At 59.0% G+C, this 27,259-nt stretch overlaps 1 protein-coding gene across 2 annotated transcripts; it reads left to right on the top strand.

Annotated features, from left to right (window-relative positions):
* SLC12A3 (solute carrier family 12 member 3) lies at positions 1 to 27,259 on the top strand. Of its 2 annotated transcripts, none has more exons than XM_070398300.1 (26): positions 1 to 288; positions 735 to 878; positions 2,417 to 2,492; positions 3,151 to 3,246; positions 3,564 to 3,703; positions 4,076 to 4,186; positions 5,597 to 5,708; positions 5,894 to 6,024; positions 7,240 to 7,324; positions 8,417 to 8,571; positions 8,821 to 8,928; positions 9,079 to 9,202; positions 9,948 to 10,049; positions 10,903 to 11,058; positions 11,701 to 11,800; positions 12,779 to 12,890; positions 13,100 to 13,240; positions 14,152 to 14,258; positions 15,356 to 15,438; positions 16,440 to 16,517; positions 17,087 to 17,188; positions 18,152 to 18,263; positions 19,461 to 19,547; positions 20,100 to 20,235; positions 21,578 to 21,645; positions 26,809 to 27,259. In XM_070398300.1, exons 1-26 carry the CDS (start codon positions 7 to 9, stop codon positions 26,948 to 26,950), a joined length of 3,090 nt encoding a protein of 1,029 aa, XP_070254401.1. In that variant the 5' UTR covers positions 1 to 6; the 3' UTR covers positions 26,951 to 27,259. The 2 variants fall into 2 exon arrangements, with proteins under 2 accessions (XP_070254401.1, XP_070254400.1); XM_070398299.1 differs by having other exon boundaries at positions 732 to 878.

The raw sequence follows: 27,259 nt of genomic DNA, 5'->3' as shown, positions 1-27,259 counted from the left end.
GCCACCATGGCAGAGCTGCCGGGGTCAGAGACGCCGGGGGACCCCACGCTGTGCAGTGGGCGCTTTACCATTAGCACGCTGTTGGGGAGCGACGAGTCCCCACCGCCGGCTGCCTACGACAGCAGCCACCCCAGCCACCTGACCCACGGCAGCACCTTGTACATGCGAACCTTTGGCTACAACACCATTGACGTGGTCCCGGCCTACGAGCACTATGCCAACAGCGCCCTGCCCGGCCAGCCCCGCAAGGTCCGGCCCACACTGGCCGACCTGCACTCCTTCCTTAAGGTAAGCATCGTCTCAGAAGACTGGCCGCTTCCCTGCTGTGTGACTTGACCCAGTTACCTACCCTCTCTGAGCCTTGGCTCTGTCACCTACGCCATGAGGATAAGTGTCTTCCTCGGGGGTTTAGAGGCCCAAACGAACCGTGCACATGGGAGTGGGAAGCTCTGGGTACATGTACTGTGCGTTGTTCAGTCATCGGCAACCCAATTAAGCCAACGAGGGCTGCCTAGAGAGGTAATGAGCTCCCCGTCCGTGGAAGCATGCAAATAGAGGTTGCACACACCTGAAAGAGATGGAGAGAGGAGAGGAGAGAAGGAAGGTCTGCAGCAGGGAAGAGCCTTGCTGTGCTTTCTGCCTGGGAGGCTGGGCTGTGGAGGGTGGAGGGCTGGGAACTGCAATGCTGTGACCCCTGCCTGCCTGCCTCACCGTGGTCTCTGGGCTCCCAGCAGGAAGGCAGCCACCTGCAGGCCCTGGCCTTTGACAGCCGGCCCAGCCATGACATGACGGACGGGCTGGTGGAGGATGAGGCGGGCGTCAGCGGCGAGAAGAGCCCGGGGGAGCCCGTGCGCTTTGGCTGGGTCAAGGGGGTGATGGTGAGTGGGGTGTAAACAGGATGTCCGGGAATGGGCGGGGGGGGGGGGGGCTCGAGCTCCGCCCAGCCTCAGCTCTGACCCTCAGGCCTTAGCGTCCGGGGCCCATCCTGTGCTTCGGTTTCCCCATCTGCATAGTCACCTCACATTTTCTCTGGTTTTGTGCTTCCTGGCAGACGAGCCTGGGACCCTCCCCAGACGGAGACCTGGCCCTGGGGCCGATCTCTTTTTGGCTACTTGTCCTGTGACCTTGGACACGTTACTTAGCCTGTGTCTCAGTTTCCTTATTTGTGAAATAATTAGCATTAAACCAGTTAAGGCAGTGGTTCTCCACCTTCTGGCCCTTTAAATACAGTTCCTCATGTTGGACCCAAACATAAAATTATTTTCGTTGCTACTTCATCACTGTAATGTTGCTACTGTGATGAATCGTCATGTAAATATCTGATATGCAGGATGGTCTTAGGCGACCCCTGTGAAAGGGTCGTTCGACCGCCAAAGGGGTCGCGACCCACAGGTTGAGAACCACTGAGTTAATGGATGCGAAGTGTTTGGAGCCAGGCCTGCCTGGGAGATATTAGAAGAAATGGCACTTCCCCCAAAAGGCCACCAGAGGGCAGCACCGAACACACAAATCCACAAACGAGTTTTTCTCATTTTCAGTGATGGGAAGGGGGCAGGTTTGCTGTGGTGTAGAGCACCAGGAAGTAGCCAGACAGCAAAGGATCAAGTGGACTTGGCTTTGGAAGACACTGTGGGACTATACGGAGGGGGTGGCATGAGATGTAAGAGAAAGCTTTATGCTGGGAGGCCGTGGGCCTGGTTCTGACCTTACCTCTGCCAAGCTGCCCACTGGCTGTGCCCCTTTCCTCCGTCGGACCCGTCAGCACCCCGAGAGGTGCATATGGAGATTCTGGATCTCCCTCCCGGACTGTGGAGCCGTGGACTGCAGAGCCCCACACGGCCTGGCCCGGCCCGGTCAGCAGCTCCGAGCGGATGGAGGGCCTCAGACCTCTTCCACATGCCCTTGTCCCAGCCCAGGACTTGGCTGGGGCAGTACTTTCCACTGGGAATTTCAGCCTCAGCCAAGGCCTCTGGCTCTGTTTTAAATTTGGAAGGTGAAGTCACAGCCACTCGAGGCCTGATTTCTGCCTGTAGGTGGGGCATTGGCGCAGCCAGCGTTTGCTCATCTCCCCCTAAATGCCAGGCCCTGCACCAACGGCCGGTCCTTGGGGCCATGGCTGGCGCTGCCAGACACAGGATCCCGGGCTTGGAGCAGGGGAGGGGTGGTGATACTTGCGGCCCATCCTCAGGCCCCACTGAGAGGGCAGGAAAGTGGGTGGGCAGCCCCTCCTTCCTGCCCCACAAAACCAGAAGGGCATTGAAGTGGGTAAAGCAAAGAAAGGACACAGATGTCCCCTAGCCCAGGTGCCTGAGGCCATGCCATGGCTGGGGACAAGGACTTGTGTATTTGGCCTTGGGGTCTCTCTGTCCCCTCCAACCCCCACCCCCCGTGGCCTCTGACGCCCCTCTCCTCCCAGATCCGTTGCATGCTCAATATCTGGGGTGTGATCCTCTACCTGCGGCTCCCCTGGATTACTGCCCAGGCGGGCATTGGTGAGTGCCCTTGGCAGGGAGGGGAAGGTGTGGTTGAATGTGGGCTGCAGAGACCCTGGTCCCCTGCAGGGGCAGAGAGCAGGGTGGTGTGGCAGAGGAGCTGGGACACCGAGTCAGCAGGCCTCAGCGCTCTCCCCCTCAGCAAGTCTCTTAACCTCTTGGAGCCAATTTCTATACAGAGCATCCAGGTTAGAGCTCAGACTCTGCACAGAACAGTGTTCAGATGCTAGCTCTGTGCCATGCTGTGTGACCTTGGACAAGTTTCTTAACATCTCTGAGCCTTGGTTTCCTCACCAGTAAAAGAGGGTAGTAACTGTCTCTACCTCACAGACCTGCTGTGGGGTTTCTATGATGCACGCGAACAGCACAGGACTGGGCACCCAGAGGTGCTCATCAAATGGTAACTCACCTTGATTTTTATCATTAAAGGAGGGTACCTTCCCTCCCATATCTAACGATCCTTTACATGTTGGCTCAGTGGCTCCCTGATAGACCAGGGAGGTAGGCAGAGACCCATTTTCCAGATGAGTAAACAGAGGCTCAGAGAAGGGCAGTGGTTGAAGTTACATGGTTTCTCACGTAGCTCCTTTACCTGGGAAATGCCCCGACTGAGTTTTGGGGTGACCAGGTCCCCGCCCGCCCCCGCCCCCCCCCACAGTCCTGACCTGGATCATCATCCTGCTGTCGGTCATGGTGACCTCCATCACGGGCCTCTCCATCTCGGCCATCTCCACCAACGGCAAGGTCAAGTCAGGTGGGCCCCCACTCTTACCTTTCCCCACCCCACTACTGCCTTTCCCCACCCCCTTCCTCTTGTAGATCCCCCAGTCTTCACCCTGGGAATGGTCTCTGAACCACTTCCCACCCCAACCCCAACTGGGGCACTCAAGGCTGCTCCTTCGGGCTCCAGGGCAGGGTTTGGGGCAAGCTCTGCACACCCACAGGGTGGCCTGGGGTATTTCCTGCGCCGTGGTCCCCTGGAGCCCGTGGTCCCCTCTCCCAGCCACCGCTTCTGCCACCCCAGCCAGCTCACTCCGCGGGGTTCATGGCTCCTGGCTCTGTCCCCCGTAGGTGGCACCTACTTCCTCATCTCCCGGAGCCTTGGCCCAGAGCTGGGGGGCTCCATCGGCCTCATTTTTGCTTTCGCCAACGCTGTGGGTGTGGCCATGCACACGGTGGGCTTCGCTGAGACCGTGCGGGACCTGATCCAGGTGAGGCCAGGGCTGAGCCCGGGCAGAGGGAGCCCACCGCCTCTAGGTCTCCTTCACCCCCTCTGGGCTGGGCCTTCCTCGGCCCAATCGGCCCATCAGGCACCACCACCACAGTGTGATGGCTGTGGGTGACCGTGACCAGCCCATCAAAGAAAGGCCATCCCCAGAAGTCCCCTTCGGGCTGCGTGCTGCCTGGAGGGCCGCTTGCTCAGGCCCTCAGCAGCTGTTCTGGGGGGGTCCATTGGCAGGGAAGGTGTCTGGGTCTGTGTCGTCCTGGGAGAGGTCACCCTGAATGAGGTGACGCAGGTGGAGGAGTCTGGGTGGGGTGCTCAGAGGGCAGCACGCAGCCGGCCTGTCCCCCCCACCCCCCAGGAGTACGGCTCGCCCATTGTGGACCCCGTCAACGACATCCGGATCATCGGCGTGGTCACCGTCACCGTGCTGCTGGCCATCTCCCTGGCTGGCATGGAGTGGGAGTCCAAGGTGAGGACCGGATGCTGGAGAGGGGGTCTGGGGGTGTCACGTGGGAGTCATGGGAGCAGGGCACCGGTCCTGCTCCTGGTTCTGCCTCTTCTTCTTCTTCTTTTTTTATTTTTTATTTTATTTTTTAAAATATATTTTATTGATTTTTTACAGAGGAAGGGAGAGGGATAGAGAGTCAGAAACATCGATGAGAGAGAAACATCGATCAGCTGCCTCCTGCACATCCCCCCACTGGGGATGTGCCTGCAACCAAGGCACATGCCCTTGACCGGAATCGAACCTGGGACCCCTCAGTCCGCAGGCTGACGCTCTATCTACTGAGTCAAACCGGTTTGGGCTCTTCTTCTTTTTTTAAAAATAATATATGTTTTTATTGATTTCAGAGCGAGGAAGGGAGGAGAGAGAGAGATGGAAACATCAATGATGCGAGACAATCATTGATGGGCTGCCTCCTGCACGATCGAGACTGTAACCCGGGCATTGCCCTTGACTGGGAATCGAACCATGACCTCCTGGCTCCTAGGTCGACGCTCAACCACTGAGCCACACGCCTGGGCCTACCTCTTCTTATCTGTATTAGCAAGGCTTTAAGATCTGCCGCGGTGACAGAGACCCTATGGGAGGGGCCTTGAAAAAGAGACATTCATTTCTCTCCTAACAGCCCAGGTGCCCCTGGTTCCTGGGGCTCAGGTACCCAGACTCCTTCCCTCCTGTGGCCTCTCCACCCCTGGGTGTGACCTTCGTCCAGGGTCCATGAGGGCCACCACCACCACGCCCACAGTCCAGGCAGCAGGAAGGGAAATATCCCTTCTCCTCATATCCCATCGGCCAGAACTCGGACTCATGGCCACCCCTAGCGGCAGGCGCTGGGGGCACGTGGTCTTCATTTAAAACCCTCTCCAGCCAGCAGTCAGAGGGTTAGCACTGGGAAATGGGGGAGGACAGATGTTGGGCGACAGCCAGCAGACCTGGCCAGACCTGGCCCCCACCTTCTCTCCTCTCTCCCCCTCGCTCTGACCTCCAGCTACACTGGCTTCCTCGCCGCCCCTTGAGTGCACCAAGCTTCGCCCCATCACCCTCTCCTCAGGACCCTCGAAGACCCCTTTCCAGGCCTCCCTGCTCAAGTAGCCCCCGACCCAGTCCCCGTCACAGCCCTGCTCTCACTCTAGATTCATGTTCCCTCTCTCTCAGCAAGACAAGAGCCCTGCGAGAGCATCAAGTCCCGAAGAGAGCCTGCAGCGTGATGATGAATGAATGAATGTGTGAATGAATGAATGTGTGAATGAATGTGTGAATGAATGAGAGAGAGACAGAGACAGAGAGAGAGAGAACTTGAGCAGGCTCTTCCCTGCTGGGGTGCCCTCAAGAGGGGGGGCCAGGCCATCTGACCTCTTGGCTCTTTGCCCCCAGGCCCAGGTGCTCTTCTTCATGGTCATCATGGTCTCTTTTGCCAACTACTTGGTGGGGACGCTGATCCCCCCGTCTGAGGACAAGGCCTCCAGGGGCTTCTTCAGCTACCGGGGTACGTGCAGGTTGGGGCCCCTGCCCATGGGGACAGGGACAGGCTGCCCACCCGTCTGCCTGTTCTGTGGGCACCGGGAGGCGGGGATCCCCGACTCCACGGCCAGGAGCTGCCATCGGAATGCCCTCCCTTCCGGCTGGGCCCCGTGAGGGGGCGGAGCCCTGACGCAGGCCCTGGCTTTCTAGGGGACATTTTTGTCCAGAACTTGGTGCCCGACTGGCGGGGCCCGGACGGCAGCTTCTTCGGGATGTTCTCCATCTTCTTCCCCTCGGCCACAGGCATCCTGGCGGGGGCCAACATCTCCGGGGACCTCAAGGTGAGCAGCCCGCCCGCCCTCCCTCTTCCTGGCCCTGCCTCCCAGGGTCTCTCCCTGGGCACTAGGCTTGACACCAGGGGCCGAACTTCTAAACTCCAGTCCAACACAACTCAATCCAAGCCAATGCCACTCACTCCGCTCAGTTCTCAGGTTGTCGGTTGGCATCAGTGGCACCCTAGGCCTTGAGGGCCACCCCCCAAATGGGCTAGTGTCCTCCCTCGCTCCTGGGAGTCAGCCTAAGGGGAAGACGGACCCGCTGACCTGCCAAAACTCGGGCTGGATCCTGCAGCTCTTTGCTGGGCTGACATCCCCCCAGGGCCCTCGGCTGTCCTGATGCAGGCAGGCTCCTCAGCCCGGTGTTCAAGGTCAATGTCGCCATAGCCACGACCCCGCCCCAGCCCAGGATCTGCTGCTTTGCTGTGTTGCCCTGTCCCCCTTCCCCCCTTCGCCTTTGCCTCTGCTCTCTGGGACTCCCTACCCTTGTTTCTTTACCTCACAAAGTCTGTTCCTCTTTCATTTTTCAAAAAAAAAAAATATTTTTATTGATTTCTGAGAGGAAGGGAGAGGGAGAGATAGAAACATCAATGATGAGAGAGACGCATCGATTGGTTGCCTCCTGCACGCACACTGACCAGGGCCGGAGATCGAGCCGGTAACTGAGGTATGTGACCTTGACCACAATTGAACCCAGGATCCTCCAGTCCGCAGGCCGACGTTCTGTCCACTGAGCCAAACCAGCGAGGGCCAGTCTGTTCCTCTTTCAAATAACACCTCCATCCTTACATCTGTCCCTGCCCCCCGTCAGCATCGGGGCCCAGCGTAATGTCAGGGCTCTATTGTCCCTGGAGGACTGAGGCCTACCTCTGCGTCTCTCTGTCCGGCTAACAATCAGGCACATACAAGGGGCTCAGTACAGGTTTGTCGAGCGAATAGTGGTGAAATGTAGCAAATGAGAGGTGTGAGCGGATGTACCTGCTTCCTGCCGGTGCCTGTGCCTACAGCCGAACATGAAACGGACCGGCATGGAGCTGGTTGGAGGTTCTCTCTCCGCTTGGGGCTCCCGGGGCCCTGGATGAGGTGTCAGCCCTGTGACCTTGGTTGTGGCCTGTCTTGGAAGCCCCCAATTGCAAAGTCCCTTTTCCTCTGGGCCCCGTCCTGAGCCTCAGACCAGGGCAGGGGCTGGAATCGCTGATGCCGGCTCTGCCTCCCGCCCAGGACCCTGCCATTGCCATCCCCAAGGGGACACTCATGGCCATCTTCTGGACCACCGTCTCCTACCTGGCCATCTCGGCCACCATCGGTAAGTAGCGCCCAGAGCGCTGGGGTCAGGGGGAGGGGTTGGTCCCAGCGTGGGGTTCAGATCTCTAACGGAGAGCTGGGCTGGAGGACTTTGCAACCCCTGGAAGTAGAGGCTTAGACCTTATTTTTATTTTATTTTATTTTATTTGAATGAATATATATATATATATATATATATATATATATATATATTCACACCCCCATCACCATAATTGATTTCAGAGAGGAAGGGAGAGGGAGAGAGAGATAGAAACATCAGTGATGAGAGAGAATCATGGATCGGCTGCCTTCTGCACGCCCCACACTGGGGATCCAGCCCACAACCTGGGCATGTGCCCTGACCGGGAATTGAACCATGACCTCCTCGTTCATGGGTCAACGCTCCACCACTGAGCCACGGTGGCCTGGAGTGGACCTTCTTTTGAGGGCACCTGGTGGAGACCAGAACATCTCCATGGGGGGAGGGTCAGACCAGGCCCTTCAGTTCCTTTAAGTCCGAGGTTACAGATCCCAGGGTGTGGAAACCATGTTCCGACGACAGGAATAGCAATGTTATCGGCGAGGAGACTGTTCCTGTCATCTTGAGGGGAAGATTTCAGTCAAGAGACAAAGTGTAAGAGAGCAAGCGAGGAGGTACTGGCCACAGCAAAGACAGAAAGCGGTGGAGCCGGGCTCGGACCCAGCCCGAGCTGCGGTCACCTGCCTCTCCCCGAGATCCCCACGGGGGTTCCTGCTCCTTGTGAGGGAAGCTACTGACCGGTGACCGAGGGACGAGGGCCAGGTCACACCAGGCAGGTCCGAGGCCCGGGCCTCCGCTTTAAGGAGGACATTGGGACCTCAGAGAGGTCACCTGAGCGCGCTGTGCCTCTAGCGAGACAATAAAAGTACTAGCACACAGTAGGTGCTCCTGTGTGTTAGCTGGTATCAGTGTGTTTACTATCATTATTATTATTATTATTATTATTATTATTATGACATCGTCACATCACATCAGCAGCCTCTCCCTCCCTGCAGAGTGGCCAGCATTTTGGGGGTGGGACAGCGGAGAGCAGGGGAAGGGAGCAGACCTCCCCAGGCCCTGCCTCCTCCTCAGGCTCCTGCGTGGTTCGGGACGCCTCCGGGAACCTGAATGACACGGTGACCCCAGGCCTGGGCGCCTGCGAGGGGCTGGCCTGCGGCTACGGCTGGAACTTCACTGAGTGCGCCCAGCAGCACAACTGCCACTACGGCCTCATCAACTACTACCAGGTACCCGGGCCCCACGGGACACAGGGGTGCCGAGGACAGACACGGTTTGGGGGGCTGGGGCCCAGGCATGGGGGGAAGAGGTTTGGGCTCAGCCTGCCTGGGTGGACACTGGGATCCCGGGGGATGGTTGTGGACTCAGATGGAGCCGTCAGGACCCAGCGCTTGTGAGAAGAGGTGATGGGGTGCCCCAGGTGTGGGCTCCGGGCCCGTCCCCCCACCATGCCTGCCCTGAACCCCGTGTCCCTGCAGACTATGAGCATGGTATCCGGCTTCGCACCCCTGATCACAGCCGGCATCTTCGGGGCCACCCTCTCCTCTGCCCTGGCCTGCCTCGTCTCGGCCGCCAAAGTCTTCCAGGTGAGGCTGTGGAAGCGGAGTGGTCAGTACCCAGAAGCCAGGTCCGGAGGGAGCAAGCAGGACCGGGTCCAGGCGGCTGCAGGGGAGAGGCGGGAGAGGAAGGAAGGACGGGTCCCGGCCACAGGCTGAGAGCGTGTCCTGTGCCCGCAGTGCCTGTGCGAGGACCAGCTGTACCCTCTGATCGGCTTCTTCGGCAAGGGCTACGGCAAGAACAAGGAGCCGATCCGCGGCTACCTGCTGGCCTACGCCATCGCCGTGGCCTTCATCATCATCGGTGAGCGGCTGCCGGGGTCCGGGGGCCCCGGGGCAGGGCTCCTTTCCCTGCTGCTCACCGTGTGCCCAGCGCCCAGCCGGCCTGGCAGGTGTCGGTGTAAGAAACGGGGTGCATTGGCTGTGCCCTGAGGGGGCAGCCCACCCTGATTTGAATTTGATGTCCTTTTATCTGGGGGGTCTGAAAGGACCTCAGACTGAGGACATGACCTCAGAGGCCCTGGGGCGGGGCTCCTGTGGCCATTCGGTGGGGTCACGTGCAGACGGGGTGCTTGTCTTGTTTGGGGATCCCCAGAAGCAGGCCCCAAGACAAGGACTCGCATGCAGTGTGCCCGGGGATGCAGGGGGCGGTCCTTGAGCGGCTTCCACTGTAGGGGGACTGTGATACGGTCTCGGGGCTTCAGATCAAAGATGACGTGAGTCTTGGGTCACGCTGTGAAATGTATTTCTTTCCGTAATTTGTGGTCACACAACAGCGGTGACAGCCCCTGTCCTCGGTCACCCCATCTCGGGATGGGGTCTCCTCTCACGTGGCTCCGCATCTCCTGAAAAGCTGGCACTTGACAGTTTACAAAACATTGGCCCTTTGAGCTCCACCAAATGCTGGGCCCATTCCACAGATGAGAAGGGGGAGACTCGCTGAGCCTCAGAGGCCTGTCTGGGCTGCCCCCCGCTTTGAGGGTGGTGCCAGGTGGCTGCTTGGCAGAGTTGCCCAACAGGCCGTCCTCTCTCTCCCTGGGTCCCTGAAGCCGAACTCAACACCATCGCCCCCATCATCTCCAACTTCTTCCTGTGCTCCTACGCCCTCATCAACTTCAGCTGCTTCCACGCCTCCATCACCAACTCACCGGGTGAGCAGTCCCTCACCCTCCGCGGAGGCGGCACTTGGGGCTCTGGGATGGAGTGGGGGGAGGTGATGGGAGGCATGGATACAGGTGGGCAGACCAAGGTCACCGCTCAAATCCAAACCAATGCAAAGCACCATTTAAATACTAGTAGCAGCCACCCTCTAGCAAGCCCTACAGCGTACACCGTCGTGGGTAAATGCATCGCTGACGGCGCACAGAGGGTTTCCTAGGACCTTCCTCAGCCAGTCTTACCGGAGTCTGTGGTCTGACCCCCAGAAAAAGACGAGAACTGGCCCAGGCCACAGACGGGGTTGCTGCAGGTTGCACAGTGCACACCTCCAGGGGCACCCCTCGCGGGTGTCAGAGATGTGGATGCTTATTATGAGCGTTTTCTGGCCGATGGCAGTAAAGAGTGTCCAGGAAGACTTTTGCTAATTAGCCCCCCATTGCCGATGCGCTGGTCGCCGGGCAGCCTTCTCTATAGACCATGGGCCATGGTGCCCCAGCCTGGTTCCCCGGGGCGGCTGTCGCTCGCGGTGGCCCTGGATGGGCTGCAGTGGGGAGCCGGGCAGAGCACATCCTTGCCCTCCATCTCACCTCGGCTCGGCCCCAGCCGTGGGAGCCGTGCTATTGCTGACGCTGACGTCTTGTGGCCGCCTCCTCGGTGTCGCCTGCTGACGTGGCAGAGCACCAGCCAACACCGGCGTGGGGTCCTCCCGGGCCCTCCAGGCCCAGCCCCAGGAGGCAGGGTGGGAGGGTGGGCACAGGCTAGGACCCCGGCTCTGGGCCCTTTGGCATTGCCACTCAGGCCTGCGCGGCAGCGCCGAGCGTGCCCGCTGACCTGCGTCCCCCTCAGGGTGGCGGCCCTCCTTCCGATACTACAGCAAGTGGGCGGCGCTGTTCGGGGCGGTGATCTCCGTGGTCATCATGTTCCTTCTCACCTGGTGGGCGGCCCTCATCGCCATCGGCGTGGTGCTCTTCCTGCTGCTCTACGTCGTCTACAAGAAGCCAGGTGCGCGTGTCGGGCTGCGAGGGCCCGTGTCCCCCCCTCCCCGAGGCCACCAAGCAGGCCGTCCGACCCCTCAGCCCAGCTAAGGGCCCTGCGTCGGGCTCCGGGCTCCCCGTGGCGGGAGGGGCCTAGGGGGATGTGCCCACGGAAAGCCCACACCTCACCTCTAGGCCCTCCCCTGGGCCCAGGACCCCGCCTGCCCGCGCCCGTCCTGAGAGTGGGCCCCTGGTGTACACATCTAGGCCTGAGGGTGGCCAAGGGCCGGCTGACGGTAGGGCAGGGGCACAGCATGGCCCGTGTGCAGGGGTGTCTGCGTGCATGCAGGCAAGGATGCGGGGGTAACAGCCATCAGGGGGCGGGTGCAGAACTCCAGGGAAACCCAGAATTCGACATCTGAACGCGGCCTTCAGGCCACTGCCAAGGTCTGTTTGTCAAGGGAGGGGACCATTCGGCAGAGTTTAATACCTTGACGTACAACTTTTAAACAGGTAGCCGCACGGTATGTGCAAAGGTTAAGAACAGGTGCCAGGCGGCCTGCTCCCCTGGGTGCTGGGTCCTAAAGAATGCCGCCCCCCGCCCCCCCCCCGCCCCCGTGTCTGCCTTCTCCCTGTGGTTCTGATCTCACACTCCCCCTGCTCCCCCCAGAGGTGAACTGGGGCTCCTCCGTGCAGGCCGGCTCCTACAACATGGCCCTGAGCTACTCCGTGGGCCTCAACGAGGTGGAAGAGCACATCAAGAACTACCGGTGAGCACAGCTTTGGGCGCCCGGGGCCCGGGCCACCTGCCCTGCCTGGGAGGCTCCAGGCCGAGACCTGTCCGCTGACCAGGGCAGACCCAGGGTGGGCACAGCCCCCACCAGGGAGGGAACAGAGGCGCCCCGCCTGGGGGTCAGGGGACGGGGTTGACATTGACAACCAAGGGGACCAAGCACGAGGGGTGACCTTTCTGTATCTCAGAAGATGCTCTTTGCAGTGCGAAGGGCTCCATCAGGCCGACGGCGGGAATGTCCACACAAGGACCCGAGAGGCTGGCTGAGAGCCTCTTCAAAGCTGCTTCCCTCCTTAGTGAGGCGCATGCTGCCCCCAGGCCCCGCTTCCCGACCCCCTTCCCGCCAGATCGTCATGCTAATGATCGGCTCTATTTATGTTGCTTCGCTGCGCCAGTGCCCTACACCGTCCCACCACAGCCTCTGAGGCGTATGAAATTACTAACCCCATTCACAGATGAGCACGCTGAGGCACAGAGCGGTTAGGGAACTGGCCCCGGGTCACACAGCGGAGTGGCCAATTTTGTCTAACTGAGTCTGGTAGCGGCCCTTGACCATGACCCATGACCCTGGGCTGCCTCTAGACTCAGAGGCTGAGCCAGGGAGCTGGTACGTGACCGGCCTCCCCCCACCCCCCATCTTTATTCTCCCACCACCGTGCTAGGCTGGGCAGCAGCACCAGGGGGAGTAGTAAAAAGGGTGTTTTGCCAAGTGGAGCTTTTGGTGGCCAGAGCAGGAAGGACAAAGGAGACCCCGTGTGGCGGCCACCGTGAAATCTGCCAGGGCCCGAGAGCCTCCCTTGGGTCCCGGACGGGAAGATGAGGTCCCGTGTGCAGGGGCCTCCCGGAGGCCACACAGTGGTTCTAAGCAGGGAGGCCAGGAGCTGGTGGAAATCCGGGCCCCGGCGTTGGCACCCAGACCCCCGTGGGCTCATCCCTTTCCCCTTCCCCTCCTCAGCCCCCAGTGCCTGGTGCTCACGGGGCCCCCCAACTTCCGCCCGGCCCTGGTGGACTTTGTGGGCACCTTCACGCGGAACCTCAGCCTGATGATCTGCGGCCACGTGCTCATCGTGAGTGCCCCCTGGAGGTGGGGTGGGGTGGGGCTGTGCTCCTCAGGGGCCTGGGACAAGAAGTCCACCCACGGGACACGCCCTCCTCCTCCTCTCCCTCCCCTACGTCCAAGCCCAGCAGGCAGCCTCCAGGGCAGGAGAGAGGCTGAGTTTCAGACCAGGGGCAAAGGCAATCCCTGATGCCACCTGCCCCCGCCCCGCCCCCCCAGGGACCCCGCAAACAGAGGATGCCTGAGCTCCGGGCCATCGCCAACGGGCACACCAAGTGGCTGAACAAGAGGAAGATCAAGGCCTTCTACTCGGACGTCATCGCGGAGGACCTGCGCAGCGGGGTCCAAGTTCTCATGCAGGTGCACGGGCTCGGGGTGGCCCGGAAGGCAGGGCATCCTGGGGGCTGGTTGGAGACCCCGTTGCTGCAGCAGGAGCCCCTCCTTCCTTGCCTCTCCACATAAGCCCAGGGGAATGCACAGGCCCCGGGAAACGGACTGGGAAGCCCGTGCGGGCTGTGCCACCTTGGGATCCTCTTGAGTGTTCTTTTAAAGATATAATTTATCAACAAAGTGAAAAAAAAATGTGAAGCATGTAGTTTGATAAATGTTTTCATATGCAGACACGACTCAGTGGTAGGAAAGCACCAGGCAGGTCAAGGTTGCGAATCCCCTGGGCAAGTCGTTTCACTGCTCGGTTTTCTCATCTGTGAAATGGGCTGCATAGATGAATGACAGGTGTTGATTCTGACTCAATATATGGGCATCCCTTTTCATAGTTTTAAAGATTTCTCAAAATTAAAAAAAAAAAAAGGAACATGTCTGGTCTCCTTTTGGGGTTATGCCACCCCTTTAAAATGATTAACTTTGTTATCTGAATTCCACCTCGAAATATTAAATAATATTTTAAACATTAAAAAAACAAACAGAGAACTATCAAAGATGTATGGGTTAGATGACCCAGGAATATGCCAAGCTTGACACCCATGTTCAAGCCTCTTATTGAGAAATAATTCGAGAGAGAAACAGGTGTTGGGATAATCCAGGACAAATGGGACAGTCCAGGCGCCAGCCAGGCCTGGACAGGCCACAGGGGGTCTTTGCCTTTCTCATGGTGTGTCCAGGCCGACAGGACCCTGGACAAGGGCGTGTATTTCCTGGGTCCTTTGCCACGCGGGGGAATGAGCAGCTGGGCTGAGAGCCCCACCCTAGTCACAGACCAGGGCCCCAGGGGTGTGAGGCCTGACTCCCTACCTCATCCCTCCCCGCCGCAGGCCGTGGGTCTGGGGAGGATGAAGCCCAATATCCTGGTGGTCGGGTTCAAGACGAACTGGCAGTCGGCTCACCCGGCCACGGTGGAGGACTACATCGGCATCCTGCAGTGAGTGAGGGCTCGCGGGGGGCGGGGCCTGGGGTCTGTCCATTTGGGCCCTTGGGGTCTCTGGGCCTTGGGAAGTGGAGGGGGAGCAGTGTTGACGTAAGACGCTGAGTCACTGGTTCAAAGCTGAGAAAAGGGTTAAGCAGGTAACACGGAGAGCAAAGTGGCCCAGGTGTGGGGCTCCAGGGAGCAGTGGGGACTGTGGCTAACTGGAGACAGGCTCTCAGCTCCAGTCAGTTGTGCCAGGAAGAAACATGGGCCAGCGTTGCCAGATCTTCCAGTTCTACAGAGAAGTTGAAGCTATGGGTGTTCAGGTGAAAACCTGAGCCCGCCTGTGGGCTGCAGGACAGATGCAGGTAGCCAGCGCAAGGAGCTGAGGGAGCACGTAGGAGCAGGCGGTAAAACCAGGCCTCTGTGGGGGTGACAGCATGAGGAATGGACGGGGGGTTAACGCCACACCCTTCCTCATTTATCTCGCGGGAATGCTACAGGGGAATGTTGCAGCAGGAGGTGGGGACACCTGCTCTCCGCTCCCCCAGCTCCCGCATCCCACGAGTCCAACCCCTGAAAGGTCCCTGTCCCAGAGACGTGCAATCAGAGGAGTCCAGAGAGGGCAGGGCTTAGCCTGTTAGATCAGCCCCAATTCGGGGCCCTCCGGCCCTGTGCCCACCTGCAGTGAGTGTACTCTGATACGTGATCCATATGGACAACCCCTTCTTCAGTGTGTGAGCGTGGGCGGGTTGCTCCCCAAAACTCGGCTTTTGGGCTGTGAAATGAGGTAATAATTCCCACCCACCCCCACCTCTGTTGCCAGAGTTGTGGGGATGATTGAAACGTATCAGGAGGACAGGGCCCGGCTCGAAGACTGGTCTGACTCGGTTTCCCCCTGAGTGCAGGGTCCTGGGATCCACAGTGCACCAACCGCAGAGCCAGTGGGTCCTGGGGACCCTCCGTGCTGCCTGCACATTGCACAGATGGGGAGACTGAGGCCCAGAGAGGAGAAAGGGGATGGTGGGAGGCAGGCCAGCTCCAGACCTCCAGTTTTTGGGGGGCTGGCGGCCGGAGCTCCAGGAGCCTGACCCCACCTCCTCTCTTTCCAGCGACGCCTTTGATTTCAACTACGGAGTGTGCGTCATGAGGATGCGCGAGGGGCTCAACATCTCGGAGGTGATGCAGGCGCATAGTGAGTGCACGCCCCGCTGTTCGGCTCCCCTGTCAAAATCCGCAACAGGATCCCAGAAAGCTCTAGAACCCAATTTTTAAGTGGTTGTGGGACGAGACGGGGAAATGAGTAAGGAATGAAGGCCACAGACTCCTAGAAAGTCGGCTTTTCATGGCCCCTTAGAGCTCATCAGGTTTCCAAATGGAGAAACTGAGGCCGAGGGAGGGGACGTGGTCCATTCAAGGTCACGCTTCCCGCTGGGGGCAGCCCAGGCCTCAGAGCTGCCGGAGCCCGGTCAGTGCTTTAGTGACCAGATTGGCTAAGAAGGACCCGGAAAGAGGGGGAGAGGAACGCCCAGGGGAACACCCGACAGGAAAACACACAGGAGAGCCAGGGAAACGGAACGTCTTGGTCTCCGAGACCATTGCTGGGCTCGGAGAGGGATGTGTGTAGCGTGTAAAGTCGCGTATGAATATGCGGACTCTGAGTTCATGCAAAAGAAACGACACACATGAAAACAAATGGGGGCTGTGGGCTGGGGGAACGGAAGGGGTGGCCGCCGTTTCTCGCAGGCAGGGCCCAGGTCCCGTCACCGAGGCCAGGCCTGCCTGGCACGGGGCACGGGGCAGTCAGTGAACATTAACGCAGAGGGTCTTTGCGAGGGGCAGCCAGGCTCCTGACGACGCTGATCCAGGCGCTGGGGGTGCGGAGGGAGCTGCTGGGAGATGCAGGGGACCCACATCAGACAGTGTCGGAGGGGCCAAGCAGCCTCTCTGAGGAGGGGGGCCCTGGGGGAATGCGCTCCTGGTTCTGGGCCACCCACCACCAGGACCGCAGCGGGGGGGGGGGGGGGGGGGGGGGCGGGTAGGGAGCCCTGTCTGAGGGACGGAGCAAGCGGGTGGGGCTGGAGCGAGATCAGTGGAAGATGGGGTGTCAGACTTGCTTCCTTGCAAAAGGGGGAGAAAGAACCGGGGTCCCGGGCGAGGACAGTCTGGGACACAGCTGCTGTCCCTCTCTTGCAGTTAACCCCGTGTTTGACCCGGCCGAGGACGGCAAGGAAGCCAGCGCCAGCAGGGCCCGGCCGTCCGTCTCGGGCACACGTCAGTCCCCAGCCCGCTCAGGGCTCAGGGCTCTCCCCCTGCGTGGCAGCTAGTGGGGGCCCCGGGGGAGCTTGGTCAAGGGCAGGGGAGGCCCCTGGGATGTCTGGGGTCGGGTAACTGTGGGGGTGGGGTGGCTGGGGCAGCATTGATGACTGCAGACCTGACGAGGAATTCGGTGTCTGGGCATCTGGGCATCGTGGGAACCCACCCAGCAGGCTCTGGGGTCTGTGTCCCACCCCCTCAAGGCTCTCTGGCCATGCTCAACTGTCAGGGGAGGGGCAGGGTTCTCCTTCAGTTTCTCCCTACCCTCCTCTCCCCCCCGCCCCCACCCCCACTCCCACCATGCTCTGGGAGGCAGGGGCACCCACAGTGCAGGAGCCAGGGCATTCTGTGGGCATCTGTGAGGGGCTGCTGGGGGTGCTCTGGGTCACCCCCTCCCCCAGGCATGCCCTCAGCAGGGTGCACAGCCCCGCAATAGCCAGTCCACCGCCCAGGGCAGCTGTCACAGGCAGACTCGGGCGTGTGAATGAGCTGCCCCTGGGTGACCGCCCCTCCGCTCTGCTCCTCAGTGGACCCCGAGGCCCTGGTGCGGGAGGAGCAGGCCAGCACCATCTTCCAGTCGGAGCAGGGCAAGAAGACCATCGACATCTACTGGCTGTTCGATGACGGAGGTCAGCGCCCCTGCACACACACACACACACACACACACGCGCGCGCGCGCGCGAGCACACACACGTGCTATCCCCGCCGTCTTCCCTCCGCGGCCCTCTGTCTCTTGGCCCACCCTTCCTGGCCGCTCTTGACACGTGCTCTGGTGGGACCTCGGAGCCCTGCAAAGCGGGAACCGGGGCCCCTGGGCCCACCCCTGGGCTTGGGGGAGCCTAGGTGGGCTCCTCTCTTGGTCCCCAGCTTTTCAGCTGTCAAATGGGGACTTACAGGGAGGAGCCATGTCAACGTGAGCCGGAACCTTCAGACTCGATGGGCCTCAGGGTTGCAGCATGGGGAAGGGGGACTGGTGCCCAGGAAGGCTCGGGAATATTGACTTCCCACAGAAATACACTCGCACCCATCTTTCTTAAAACCCATGACTCAGCTCTACCGGCCCAACCTCTGATGTTCCTGCTCTGATATGTTCTCTGAGTGACAGCCACCTTGACTGAGCACTTACGCTCGACGCTAAGTGCTTCACGTGGGTTCACCTAACGCAGCCCCCTGGTAGGAACTATTATTAACCCCCTTTACAAATAAAGAAAGTGAGGCCCAGAGTGGTGACATAATTTGTCCAAGGTTACGCAATCACAAGTGACAGCCGGTCCTTGGCCTTGTGAGGAGAGATGACAGGGAGGGCTGAGGGCACCCACTCGCTGGTCAAATGTTCAATCTTCAAGAAATGCCCGAGATCCTGATTTTAGTGAAATCCCCCAATTATTACACGCCAGCTCACTTTTTTGAAAGCATGGTGCAGGCCAAATAAACCTGAGCCCACGGAGCCCTGTGTGCCACTCTGGTTTACTCCAGCATGCCCATTATACAGATGGGCAAACTGAGGTCTGGAGATGGGAATTGGTGAGAACCCAGAGAGAGCTCCACCCTGAGAGCATTTTCCTCTTGATTCCCGGGACCCTCCTTGCCAGGCCTCACCCTCCTCATCCCCTACCTCCTCGGCCGCAAGAAGAGATGGAGCAAATGCAGGATCCGAGTGTTCGTGGGCGGCCAGATCAACAGGATGGACGAGGAGAGGAAGGCGTAAGTGGGGAGCAGGCGGTGTCCCCTTGATAAGATGTAGACGCCCCAGTCCCAACCATGACAGGGAGGGATGTTATATTTTAAAATCACACATCTGCTCAGGGAGAAACCTGTGTGAAATGAAGGATGGAAAAGACCCCTCCTCCTGGGAAATGAGGCAGAGCTTAGAATCCACAGGGCCATGTCCCCGTCAGGCTTGGGTGGCCATCCCTGGTGAGACAAGAGGTGACTTTAAACCTATTTTTATTGACTTCAGAGAGGAAGGGAGAGGGAGAGAGAGATAGTAACATCAATAATGAGAGAGAGCCATTGATCGGCTGCCTCCTGCATGCCCCACCCTGGGGATCGAGCCCACAACCCGGGCATGTGCCCTGACCGGGAATCAAACTGTGACCTCCTGGTTCATAGGTCCATGCTCAACCCCTGAGCCACCACGGCCAGGTCACGAGTGACAGCAGTGGCCAGGAGATGGGGCAGCAAATGCTATGGAATCAGTGACAGTCCTCCTCGACTTTGTGGCTGATGCTGTGGAAGGCTCGCTGCTCGGGGACCCAGGCTTACCTCCTACCTACGGCAGAGAGGGTGGGCCTGGCTGGGGGCGTGGTCGGCGCCGGCATCCAGCCAGAATCTGGTGACATTGGTTAATTTGCCTGGTTTTATTGGTCACCTCTTTGATCAGATGTGTAGACGCATTAAAAAGTGAGGTGTGCGGCCCAGAGCTGGTGACAGGTACTGGCCAATTACTTTTCCATGTCACTCGTCATCCGCTGACCTGCCTTATCAGAACGCGTTTATCGCCTGCTCCCCTACTCGCCGGCCAGGTTAGAATGTAAACTCCATGAGGGCAGGATTTGCTTTGTTTTGCTCACTGCTGTGTCCTCAGCGGACGAGCAATAAAAATTTGAGGAATGAATAGAAACATTGAAAAATATTTCTATATTATAAAAAAAAATATCTCCATCTTGCCCGGGCAACGAGGCTCAGTGGTTGAGCGTGGACCTATGAACCAGGAGGTCACGGTTCGATTCCCGGTCAGGGCACATGCTGGGGTTGCCGGCTGGATCCCCAGCTGCGGGGCGTGCAGGAGGGAGACAGACAATGATTTTCTCTCATCATGGATGTTTCTCTCTCTCCCTCTCCCTTCCTCTCTGAAATCAATAAAAAAATATATTTAAAAAAAAAATCTCCTTCTTCCAGGATCATTTCTCTTCTGAGCAAGTTCCGACTGGGATTCCAGGAAGTTCACATCCTTCCTGACATCAACCAGAAGCCGCGGGCTGAGCAGTGAGTCCTGTGGGGGCGGGGGGGGGGGGGGAGGGGGGTCCAGGCAGAAGGGCGGCTTGTGCCCTGTGACCCCTCTGCTGTCGCCCCTTTCCCTCCGGTGAGCCAAGGGCAGGGGCGCTGTCCTCCCGCCTAGACTGGGCTCATGGGACGAAAGAGGAGGGAGGGGGTTTGCAGGTGTTTAGTTTCCCATTTGCGTTCCTTCCTCTGCATATGGGAGCTCTGGCCTTTGCCAGAAGGACACCTGGGCAGAGGCCGCCTGGGCGGAGGCCGGGGAAAGCCGACGCTGGTGCTTTACTCAGAGCAAGTGTTTTTTTCTGTGTGTTTTTGTTGTTGTTACTTCTCACCCGAGGATATTTTCCCACTGATTTTTAGAGAGAGTGGGAGAGAGAGGGAAAGACAGAGAGAAACATCGAAGCGAGAGGAACACATCAGCTGGTTGCCTCTTGCAGGTGCCCGACCAGGGCCCAGGTCAGGGTCACGTGCCCTCGAAGCTCTTACTGGTGCGTGGGAACCAGGCCGTCTTACCTGGTGTCCCCGCTCGCCCTGTCCCAGCACCAAGCGCTTTGAGGACATGATTGCGCCCTTCCGCCTGAATGACGGCTTCAAGGACGAGGCCACCGTGGCCGAGATGAGGCGGGACTGCCCCTGGAAGATCTCGGATGAGGAGATGAACAAGAATAGAGTCAAGGTGCAGAGGGAGAAGGGCCTCGCTGGCGGGAGGGGTGACAGGCGTTTTCTCGGGTCCGGACCCTGGGCCCATGCGTCCTGAGCTTCCTTAACGCCCTCCCCTGGCCCCCAGCCCTGCTCCTCTCCCCCTCACACCCAGCCTCGGAGGCATCCTCCAGCCACAGTCACTGGGCTGCGCTGAAGGGTGCCTGGTTGTGGGTTGTGGACCTCACAGCCATCCCGGGCCTGAGATCCTGGTCCTCCCGCCCACTTTGAGTCCCCCTCGCCATGGCGATGGACGGCCGGAGTCCATCTCCCTCTCTCCCCAGACCTCTGTGCCCCGTGGGGACTCTGAGACAAGTGGGGAGGCCAAGTGGAGAAGTTGTCCAGCAGCCTGGCTCCTCCCCTTAGCCTGCAGCCCCGCCCCAGATGCAGCCAAAGCTGTGGCAGCCCCCTCCCCAGACAGCACCCTCAGGACTTTCCTAAGGGCTGAAGGAGCGTGGTGGCCACCCTGGCCGTTCTGAGGTCAGGGGCTCAGGGGTCACAGTTTGTCACCCCGGGGGGTGGGATTGCTGCTGTCACTTGGTGAGCGGAGGGCAGGGATGATGCTAAACATCCTTCAGGCCACAGGACAGTGCCCACAAGAATTCCCCTCCCCTAATGTCTGTAGTGTGAGGTCCGGGGGCCCTGACCTAGGTTCATTCACCTCCCTCGATTTTCCATTCCTTCAAATGGGTGTCCGTCTCCTGCCAGTCTCGGGTGCCAATCATTTCTGAATGGTTTGGAGACAGGCCTTGGGCTGGGCGGGAGCCTCCCCCACACCCCAGCCCCACACAGGCTTTGGGGATTCCTGCCCAGAGGCACACACAGCTCCCAGCTCCTTGGGAAAAGCCGAGAGTCCAAACGAGGCTCTCGCCTACCCTCTCATGGAGGATCATCCCACCCCTGCTCGGTTCCACCGTATCGGGAGCCTTCCGCACGCTCGTGGGCTCTGTCACTCCATCTCCCCCAGACTCCCCTGGGGCGGGCCTCATACTCATTTCACAGATGGAGACAGGGGAGCCCAGGCAGTCAGCGTGCCTTGCTCAGTCCTCTCCATTCTGAACTATCAGCTGTTCCAGCACCACGTGAGCTGGTTCCCCCCATAACGCCCCCTCCCCCACCTCTATCCTGGCCATGGTCATAAGGTCAGGCAAGGAGAAACCCAGGAGGGCTTCGCACAGTAGGGCCACTTCCTCCTCAGAGGCAGGAGAACGGATGAGGCTAGGACAAGGCACGCATCCTTGAAACGTTGAAGAGGCCCCCGGCTGGGTGGGGCCTGCTCCTGGGGACGCGGGACCTGAACGTGGCTTTTCCTCGCCCAGTCCCTGCGGCAGGTGCGGCTGAATGAGATTCTGCTGGATTACTCCCGAGACGCCGCGCTCGTCGTCATGTGAGTAGCAGAGGGGGCCTGGCGCCGAGGCCCAGGGTGGCGGCTTTGGGAGGGTGGCCCCTGCTGGGGACCTGAGCTGCCTTCCCCTGTGAGATGCAAGGGCCCACAGTCTCACCCGAGTGCCTTAAACAGAAGTCTTAACTTCACAGGCTGAAGGTCTTTTTTTTTTTTTTTAAGGGTTTATTGGGCCATTGCTAGTAAAAAAAAAAAAAAAAAAAAGGCAGGAGCCAGCCAGTACTGCTCAGTAGTTGAGCGTTGACCTATGAACCAGGAGGTCATGGTTCAATTCCCAATGAGGGCACATGCCCGGGTTTCGGGGCTCAATCCCCAGTGTGGGGTGTGCAGGAGGCAGCCGCTCCATGATTCTCTCTCATCATCAGTGTTTCTATCTCCCTTTCCCTTCCTCTCTGAAATCAATAAAAATATATTTTAAAAAATAAGGAAGGAAGGAGGAAAGAGAGAAAGAACCAGGTCCTGGGACAGGGGGTCTGAACCCCGTGGCTGCGCCTGGCGGAAAAGCCGGCATGTCCGCTCCTAGAGCTGAGCGTCTTATACACCAAATGGAGGGACAGAGATCTGGGTGGCTCTGAAAGCTGCGAGGTGGCCACAGCGTCCACAGGAAGACGTGTCCGCGCCTGTGGGCTGGCCGGGGGCAGAGACGGGAGAGTCCACGTGTGGATAAGCAGAGGCTCCTGGCGACGGTGGCGCCTGGCGGCTCCCCCTTGTAGGTAAACGTGGACAGAGCTCCTGGCAGTCAGCGGATGTTCCCACACACACACAAGCAGGGTGTGCCGGGCGTCTGTTGGTTTTGCCCGGCAGTTGTTAACCGATCCACGCCACCTGGCCCAGCCCGAGGCCTCAACCGTCCCAGGCCTCCCTGCCGCCCCTCACCACTGCTCTTTCCTTCCCTGTCGCCTTTTCCTGCCGAACCCATCTTGGCAAAGGGGACCCAGGTCATTCCAGAGGGAAATCGATTCCTGCTTGTTTGGGAATCACCCAGCCCTCTTTGGCCGCCGGCCACCCCCAATGGATGTCGGTGCCAAGTCTGGGCAACAGGAGCAGAGGCTGCCCCAGCCCACTGCCCAGGCTCCGAGCCGGTCAGCCCTCGGGCTTCCGTTGCCACTGCCCGTCCAGTAACGTACCACCTCTGGTGGGCACCGGCCAGGGCTGAGTAAGTGGGAGGTGACAATGGCACAGAGAGGGTCTCACGGTGGCTTTACTCTCTCGGAGGAAGACGTGGCCAGTGATACCACCAGAGTCCCCTCCCTCGAACACCAGCCTTCCTTGCATTTCTGGGGGGCTAGCCCCCTGGGAATCCCGCAGGCCAGCCAGCAGCCTGTGGAACCCGTTTTTCCTACCTGAAACCAGGATCAGGGGCCTGATGCAAAATGACAATGTTGGGGCCCTCTGTTCGAAACCCATTCGGAATCTCAGGATGGTGTCAGCGGGCGTCAAACCCAGCGTGAGACCCTTCGAAGTACGGGTTGTGCAAAGGTGCAGTTTGCGGGCCTGGGGAACTGGCTCGCCCCACACTGCCTGGGGCTCTTAGGGAGATGGATTTTTTTGTACAAAGAAAATGCTTCCTTTAATGAGGAAAGTGCTGGGTTTATCTCCAAGCCTCTGGCCAGTATGTCTCCAGAGAATGTCCCCAGGGCAGGGTTGGCCTGGGAGAAGTCTGGGTCACAGTGCAAGGTGGTGGGACTGGCTTCGTGCTGGGACGGCTCCCCAGCGTCTCCTTGGGTGTGGTAGCTGGTGTGTGACAGCTGGGGTGTGCGGGCATGCCCGCCCCCGCCCCATGACTGCCACCTCTGTTCAGAGAAGCAGGCTAATACTTGTCTTTGCAATTGGCCCTCCTTCTCTGAGCCTCAGTTTCCCTGATTATAGAAAAGAGTTACCTGTTATGGTTCGAGGTTAATTTGCCACCTGCTGGCACCGCTCCCTTCCTACTCCCCCCTCACCCCCCAGACCCCACAGGGAAAGCATGCCCTGCCCACCAGCCTCTGTGGGATTAGCCGATACAAAGAACATTGAGTCCAGTTGCCTCAGAGCAGCTGCCTGCACACAGCGTCCCACCCCCGGGGGCAGCTCCAGCTGTTGCCCACAGGGGCCGGCTGTTGGCTGCCGGCCGCTCCTCTGGGACAGCACGTAACTGCATTTTTTGCATCACTAATCTCCAACCCAGACTGCCGCCCCACCTTCAGGGGCCTGGAAAATGGCAAATTCCTCCATTCCTTCCAGAAACCCGCATTCCCCGGAACTTCCGAGGAAACAGACATTCCCCCAAGCCCCAGTAAAATGACAGAATCCCATTTCCCAGCATCCTCAGATGCATGGGCCATGCTCGAGCGAGGGGTGAGGCAGAATCTGGTTGTTTGCTGCTTATAAATCCATCGTTTATCTGATTATGGCCGTGTCTCAGTTCCGCTTAACCTGCACTGAACCACCCTATAACCAGCCCGACCAGCTCTGCCCGGATCAGCAACCTTATTTCTGGTCTAACTTGGGGGTCTAGACCCTTCTTTTTTTCTATAAAGACTCCCTCCTCAAAGCCCAATAGTGATCATCAAAATAATAATCAGCACGCATTGATTGAGCCTGTCAGATACTCAAGGTAATGGGCCTGATTAATTTTCAAAACTCTACGAACTGGCTCTATTTTAATCACCCGCCACACACGCAATCACCCACCACACACGCACTCGCACACACACACACACCCCCGCCACACACGCACGCGCACGCACACGCACACACACGCGCACACGCACGCACACACACACGCACACACGCACACACACGCACGCACACACACTTTGGAGATGAAGACACTGAGCCTCAGAGAAGTTAAGCAACTTGCCCGGGGCCTCACAGCTGTGAAGTGGGGGTTGGGCTGCGAAGCCATGACACCGGTTCTGAGGCAGGGTCACCGGTTCTGCACGCAGCTTAGATCCAAGGCTGCCTTTCTTTGTGGCTAAGAGATGCAAATTCTGAACAAAAAGCCCTTGCCCCGGAGTGGCCTTTTTTCTAAAGATTAGTAGCTTAACACGCACACATCCTGCGAGCTGGACTGGCGTGTCAGCGACTGGCGTTGGCCCCCGCAGGAATGAGGGGTGTCCCCCGCCCTGAGACGCAGCCACCGATCCCCTCCCCTCGTGGCCTTGGAGGTTTCTGAATCTAGTGCCTGAAAATGGTGTGATGGTCCCCAGAGGGCAATTGCAGCCTTTGGCATAGTGTAACTCAGGAAGTTCGGTTTCAATATGCCCACTTCCCTTTCCCCAGAGAATAACCAGTCACAGACTCATTCTAACTAAACGTCCTTGTTCCCCCTGCCTTCCCCAGTCCTGGGCACCTTGCTTTTTAAAAGAGGGTAGTGTCCCAAGTGAAGCTTTATTTTTTATTTTTTTATTGATTTCAGAGAGGAAGGGAGAGAGAGAGAGAGAGAGAGAGAGAGAGAAATATCAATGATGAGAGAGAATCATTGATAGGCTGCCTCCTGCACGCCCCACACTGGGGATCGGGCCTGCAACCTGGGCATGTGCCCTGACTGGGAGTCGAACCGGGACCTCCTGGTTCATAGGTCAACGCTCAACCACTGAGCCACACCAGCCAGGCCCAAGTGAAGTTTTTGAGGGTGGAGTTTTAAATAAGAGGCAGCTGTTTAGGGGCCTCAATTTGCCTTCTTAGTGGAAGTGGGGGTTGCAGGGAGTCAAGGCAGCTGGGGTGGGCGGTCCCAGGACTTTGGGTCAAGTCCCAGCTCCGCTACTCACCAACTTGGTCAGTAATAACAAGTGTGAGAACAGCTGCTGATGGGATGAGCCGCTGGCGAGGAGCCCTCCGTGTGCTTGTCTTCCTCGGGGCTCACAGACACCCCAGGAGGGAGCTGTGCGTGTCCTCACTCGAGGGCAGAGAACGCGGCTCGGGCAGCGAGCCATCTGTTAAAGCCACATGGCTGATGGCGTGACAATGCCACGTCTCAGAAGGCTTCTCTGACGCCAGCATCACGCGGCCCCATCCTTTCTGCCCCGTGTCCCCAGCTGCGGGCCCTGCTTTCTCCCCAGGGTTGTTTTGAGGTTCAGCTGAAATAAAACCTGCAGGTGTGCAGTCCCACGTAAGGTGCTGGGGCCCCCACTTCCTGTAACCCAGCTGGCTCTGTGAGATGCCGGCTTCTCCCAGCGCCAAGAGCAGGGCAGCTGTGGCACCACGATGCCTTTTTGGAATCTCAAGACGGTAAAAGAGTCACTGCCTGAAACAGCCATGAGAATATGGCAGACCAGCCTCCCTGAGCAGCGAGTTATTTGCGCAGCTTTGCAGTTGGGACCAGGGGCCCTCCCAGGGCGAGGGCGGAGACATGCTCCCAGGGCCTCACCTATAGGGCAGGACAAGGACACACGTGTGAAGGTGTCATGTTGTGGCCGCAGTCAGGCCTGATTGGAGTGGCCTGAGGGGTGGGATCATCCCAACGGATCGGACCATGTTCTGGGCGAAGGAGAAAGGGTAGTGAATAGGACAGACCTGCCTGAGTGAATGGATGAGTGAACATCCATTCTATTGTGGGGAGACAGGCAATAAATGAATGAATGAATGAATGAATGAATGAATGAAAAGAGGGTTTTGAGAGTGTGAGGTGCTGTGGAGACAATGACACAGGATGATGTGAGAGAGATGGGAGACCTGCTCTGCAGAGGGGGCGGGGGAGGGGGCTGACCAGGGAAGCAGGTGCACTTGAGCCAGGATCTAAATGATTCAAAGGAGTCAACCAGATAAAGAGCTGGGGGTGCTGCCTGCCAGGTGGAGAGAGCAGCAGGTGCAAAGGCCCTGGGGCAGGAGCAAGCTTGCCATTTTGTCCAGGGGTGATCAGAAAGCCGCCCGTGCTCTAGGGCTGTGAGCAAGGCTGAGGGTGGGAGCAGGTAAGATCCGGGAGGCTGGTGGGGACCAGATCGTGGTGCCTTACAGGCCATGGCTTCGTTCAGAAATGCTCCACGGCCAGAAGTACACTTAGAGTCCTGCTTCTAGGGAGGGTGACAGGTCACTCTGGGGTGGCCGGGAAGAAGGGCTTGGAAGGGGTCACTAAACAGAGTTGCCGCTCAGAAAGCCAACCGCGAGCTGGGCCGAGTGCAGAAGGCCCCTGGGTCATTCCTCGTCTGCCTTTCCCCTGCCCCCCAGCACCTTGCCCATCGGGAGGAAGGGGAAGTGCCCGAGCTCGCTGTACATGGCCTGGCTGGAGACGCTGTCCCAGGACCTCCGCCCGCCCGTCATCCTGATCCGAGGGAACCAGGAGAACGTGCTCACCTTCTACTGCCAGTAACGCCAAGCGTGGCCACGCCTGCCCGAGGCCGAGGGCGCATCCCCTGGGATACCCACCTCTCCACGGGACGACGCCCGCGCTCTGTCCCGCCCCAGGATCTGACTGAAGAGGCTGCAGGTTTCCAAACTTTGGCCGGACCCCACTCCCCTCGGACCTGTCCTCCGGGCTTGGTTTTATGGGCTGGAGAAGGAGACTTTGAAGCTGGGTGGAAAGTTCTCTGGCGGATCCATCGTCCTTTTAAGTTTTTCTGATTTTGATGACGGCAAATTAAGATTTCAGTCTTTGATTGGTAGACAAGTTTGAGTCAGA

Source organism: Myotis yumanensis, unplaced genomic scaffold (genome assembly GCF_028538775.1).
Source record: "Myotis yumanensis isolate MYYU_CA2020_CCGP unplaced genomic scaffold, mMyoYum1.0.hap1 SCAF_18, whole genome shotgun sequence".
Taxonomy (NCBI): domain Eukaryota; kingdom Metazoa; phylum Chordata; class Mammalia; order Chiroptera; family Vespertilionidae; genus Myotis; species Myotis yumanensis.
This window is presented reverse-complemented; position numbering and strand designations above follow the sequence as displayed.

Bases quoted from the DNA above. Each gene is read 5' to 3' on its own strand.
- SLC12A3 (XM_070398299.1), top strand. From the start codon at position 7: ATGGCAGAGCTGCCGGGGTCAGAGACGCCGGGGGACCCCACGCTGTGC. The intron at 3,247-3,563 runs GTGGGCCCCCAC...TGTCCCCCGTAG, and splicing joins CAACGGCAAGGTCAAGTCAG to GTGGCACCTACTTCCTCATC. The intron at 17,189-18,151 runs GTCAGCGCCCCT...CCTCCTTGCCAG, and splicing joins CTGGCTGTTCGATGACGGAG to GCCTCACCCTCCTCATCCCC.